This window comes from Ptychodera flava, unplaced genomic scaffold (genome assembly GCF_041260155.1).
Source record: "Ptychodera flava strain L36383 unplaced genomic scaffold, AS_Pfla_20210202 Scaffold_61__1_contigs__length_779756_pilon, whole genome shotgun sequence".
Taxonomy (NCBI): Eukaryota; Metazoa; Hemichordata; class Enteropneusta; family Ptychoderidae; genus Ptychodera; species Ptychodera flava.
The window spans coordinates 177742-182319 of NW_027248383.1; the positions used below are offsets into that span (position 1 = coordinate 177742).

At 44.3% G+C, this 4578-nt stretch overlaps 1 protein-coding gene across 1 annotated transcript; it reads left to right on the forward strand.

Moving 5' to 3' along the window:
• The first annotated feature begins 311 nt into the window (after positions 1–311).
• Positions 312–890, forward strand: LOC139128617 (piggyBac transposable element-derived protein 4-like). Its single transcript, XM_070694358.1, has one exon. The coding sequence runs from the start codon at positions 312–314 to the stop codon at positions 888–890; it is 579 nt and encodes a 192-aa protein (XP_070550459.1).
• Positions 891–4578: the final 3688 nt, after the last annotated feature.

The following is a 4578-nucleotide window of genomic DNA, read 5'->3' on the forward strand; positions in this document are numbered from 1 at the left end:
GACTGCAAGGGAGCGAAGCAAGGCGAAAATGAAATTTAGGAAAGGAAATTGTGTTCTCTGGTGGCATATGAGGTGATATTTGACTATTCTGAAATCCAACTGTATTGGTCGAACCATGTTTGCTTCGGTCATAATTTCGTCAAGAGAACTTTTCCCGTGATCGCTACAAGCACTGATGCGATATTTATTCTACAGCACAACAGCTGTACTGTGCTCGTACACCAGCCATGTATACAGCCCAAAATAAAGTGAGAAATGGGATAGATGTGAAAGTACAAAATGTCATTGATCGAGTGAATGCAAACAGCAGAATGCACCGAAGCCCGATGTGCGAACTGGCAATCGACGAAGGAGTCATCCCCTACCGGGGCCGCACAAAGAATGTTCTCTACAATCCAGCAAAACCGCACAAATATGGAATGAGAGTTTACACTCTCAGTGAGTCCGCCACGGGTTACGTTTTCAACGACGAAGTCCATCAACCTGTCGCTGATAACTGTCATCACCCGCTTGATCCCGATGCTGCAGACGACCCCCGAGTTTTCAGGGGAAACAGACCTGGGCAAGTTGTTTCCCGGCTGATTCGACCTTACTATGAGTTAGGACATCATGTCATTATGGACTCATATTACACTTCTGCCCCGTTGTTTGACCATCTCTACGTGCATAATATTGCTGCCACGGGAACCTGCAGGATGTACACCTTAGGTTTACCGGATGAAATAAAAAATGCCGCAAACTATGATCCACAAGTCGTACCGCCTGATGCTGATGACGAAGAGCGATGGCCACGTGGTAGTTTCTCGGCATTTCAAGACGGCGCAATGACAGTATGTGCCTGGAAAGACACAAAAATGGTGAAATTTATGAGCACGGCAGTCTCTGCATGAAGACCGAATCGAGCGCTAGTGAGGCGCCGATGTAAAGATAAAAGAACCGGTGCTTTTGAACGAATTGAAGTAATATGCCCGAACGTTGCTGTAATGTACAATCAATACTTCAGAGGTGTTGACTTGACTGATCAACAGCTGGCTTACTACCCGCCAGGTCGATCATCGCCACGGTGGCACAGAGCTGTGTTTTACCACAAGCTGAACAAGGCACTCATGAACGCTTTCCACAACATGGCATCAGTTCATGGATACGGTCAAAGTGGATTGAGATACAGACGTCAGCTCATGTTTCGCGCCAAAGTAGCAAAACAGCTGATCGGTAATTTCTCATCTCGGCAACGTCCCCCAAGAGGAACTAGTCTGACGGCACAACACTCTCATTCCTACCAATGTAGAAAGAGTTGGTCATGAATGGGTCTCAATCCGGACGGAAGACGTAGTTGCGTGATGTGTTGACGTGCAGGACGGATAGTAGGCCATGGAACTCGTCCAATCGTGTTCATGAGACAATCAACTGTTGCCTCACTTGCCAGTTACCATTGTAACACACCTCATACGCAGTTCTGTATTCTAATTCGCCAGTTGAAAGTCACGTGGGATGCATTTTTTGTGTGATCCACATAAACGACGTCGTCGGGCATCATTTGATGAGACTGTTGCCTGCCAGGCATCAGTTCCGAAAAAATGATGCACGCTTACGTCAAAAACGACATTGACGCGTGAGCGGACCAGAATGTAAACAAAGATGTCGTCTGCGGCCGATCGAAATGATAGTCGAGAATATTTTTGGTTTATCCTACCTTCTGAAGAAGAATTGAATGCTTTGGTTTCCAACAAGGACCCGAAACGAACGAAAACTATAATCAAAGGTACATTGAACGTTTTGCAGAAGTATTGCTATCCTGTTAGGAAAAACGTTTTCTTACTGAACCACTCCAACATATTACATCATAGGCCTACATGAGACAAGTTTGTGTTATAGTACGTTCTTATGCATGGCTACGGATGAGATGTGTTACAAAACACATATTGACTGGCCAGGAGGGCAACAGCATACGTCCTTAACCCCTTGTATACTGTTCACCCGCAGTACAGACAAGCGTGCTGGCGAGAGTACAATGTGTGAATGCCGTTTGCAGAGGACCGCAGAAGTTGACTATGCACGGACTAAACATTAGTCGTATTAGAACCCTTATTACACAGTTGACCATTGAATACAAAACTTCACTCGCAAACTATCGGTGAGTACGATTACATTTGTGCATGTTGTGTGAAGTGATGATTGAGTCTAACACGTTTGCGTTTGGGGGAATGATCGGTTACAGCGATGATTGCATCGGACGATTGCTAGACCAGGTCTCAGCCAGAGCAGTTCCTGTTTTGGCAGAGACAGCGAGTCGGTATGCGATGAAAAATGCATCTGAGTAGCTCAGCCGATTTCCTAGGTCTGTCATCTCTCAATGCGTAATAAAATATTGTTATTAAGCAAATAGTATTCGACATTTCATGCGCTCCCTATGCTGTACGAACCTCGAATACATCAACACAGTAAAGATCACATGTCAGCTCAGGGTAGTTCAGACATAACTGCTAAAACTGACAGCTGCCGACCGACAAACATGGAAAAGTGATGGTCGGCCTTGTGGGAACCCGTTGCCTACAGTGTTACGGTAGCTTTCCACATTTACTGTGGACAGTGGTATTTTATGTCAAAAACGAGGAAATTTGTTTTCCCTTAAAGGTATTTCTGTAATATTGATCTTCATGTGCGAAGAATATCTTGGTCTGAAAAGTATCTGTTTCTGGCTGAAATTTTGCAATGAAAATTTACAAGAGGAACAGATGCACGTTTTTTGCATTTTAAGACTACGGCTAAGTCTTGATTGGCAAGGGTTTAGCTAAGCGGCAGCGCCACTGTATTGTCTCGCATGCACTTGCTGCCAACATCCCCGCTGTGGAAAAATCCCATTGACACCTACCGTAACTGCGTGTGTCAAAACGCATCCGTGTGTGCGTAGCGATCAGGTGCAGAACGGTGGATAGTACGTTTTTTCTCATAGGGTGGCCGCCCCAAAAGACGGCAACTTCTGAGCTAGTATTAGCGACACAATGAGGCCAGCCATGACATTTTGACGATTAATTTCAGGTTAGTATTGATCAGAAATAGCAGCATATATCTAGCGTTACAATCTACAGCATGAGTAATGTAGGACCTGTGTCACTATCAAATAAAAGTGATAAAAAGTAATGTTCAAGTTCGCTTGTCAGAGATCGCCCGCCCATTGTGTTTTGTGATGTAAAGGGACCGTTTTTCAATGATTATCGGGCAAACAGTAATTTTGATCAAAATCCTACATTGGCAGTGTAATCCGAGTCAGACAAGTCGTGTCGGCAAGCCGTGTGTTTGTATTGCTTTGCCACACACCAAATGTTTATTTGAGACACCTTTGTGCGTTTGAAAAGAAGCACCGGAGCAGTGGTCGGAGAAGCTCCAGCCGTCCCGTTATAACTAAATGGTACATTCCACTAGAGGCAACATTAAAGGTATACTGTCACCTGTTCCAATTTTGCAACAGTTACCATGGAAAGAGAGAATCTAACCAATCACACTTTTAGCGCCGGTGGCAGCTTTTTAAAAACAACGCTCTCATATGGGCATTTTGAATACCAAAGGAAAGCCCCTTTGAACATATAGGGCCATATTTAGATTACAGGTGACGGTATACCTTTAACATAGCGATGGCGAATACATGAATACCGCGACGTACTCGTACATGTTCAGCATCCAAGGCAGAGACAGAAACAGCATCGTGAAAGGAAGAAAACGAAAAAGGGGTCATCGAAAGTCCAAAACAACCACACCGTGTAAAAGATAGCCTGAGAATGTCAGACAAAGGATCATACTACAGCCAAAGTTTAACGCCGATGGCCGATTATTTGTCGTCCGTTGAGAGCATTTGTAACGATACCGATGACACAGTTTTGGGACAGCCCTCGACGAGAACAGCGGCTCAGATAATATGACGTTCTTGTCTTAAAGTTCAAGTTTTCTCAAATTCTCTCCCTTGACTTTATTGCCGCTGACTGGCATTTGGCTGTGTCAGCCAAAATGACTCCAGAAACGGTCTTCACCTCAGAAATGTCGTAAAGAGCGAAGGCAAACTATTGTCTTAGAAACGCTCGGAGTTGAGTAGTGAGTGTTAATCTGTTTTCAAGGCGCGTGAAGTTCGAAAAATAGCAGCTGACTGAATCACAGCATGGAGGTCTTTTTTACCCTCATGATCACAGACACTGCCAATCTATATCTACATATAAATGCAGGTTCTTTTAGTTGTGGTGTCAACCGATATTCAATTGTTATGTCACTCATAATCGGGATCGCTCAATCAGAACCTTCGCGGCTATGAACCCTTTCCGAGATCGAATGCTGACACAAAATTACATTATATTTACGCTTTTGTAGAGGGCATCGATATGCCGTAGCAGTCCCAACAGTTAGGTCGAACAGTTAATACTCTGTCTACATCTTACAGCTAATCCGTCATAATTATGCATAATCCCTTCCTGGGCACTCCTCAAGTTTATTTAGTCATCGGTCACTGTGTACATTGTGCTCTGAGAGGGGACATCGCTCCCGAAAATCGCTCTTTTTAGCCTTATTTTAACCGCTGACACTGATTTCAAT

Coding starts and splice junctions, on each gene's coding strand:
- LOC139128617 (XM_070694358.1), top strand. CDS start 312: ATGCACCGAAGCCCGATGTGCGAACTGGCAATCGACGAAGGAGTCATC.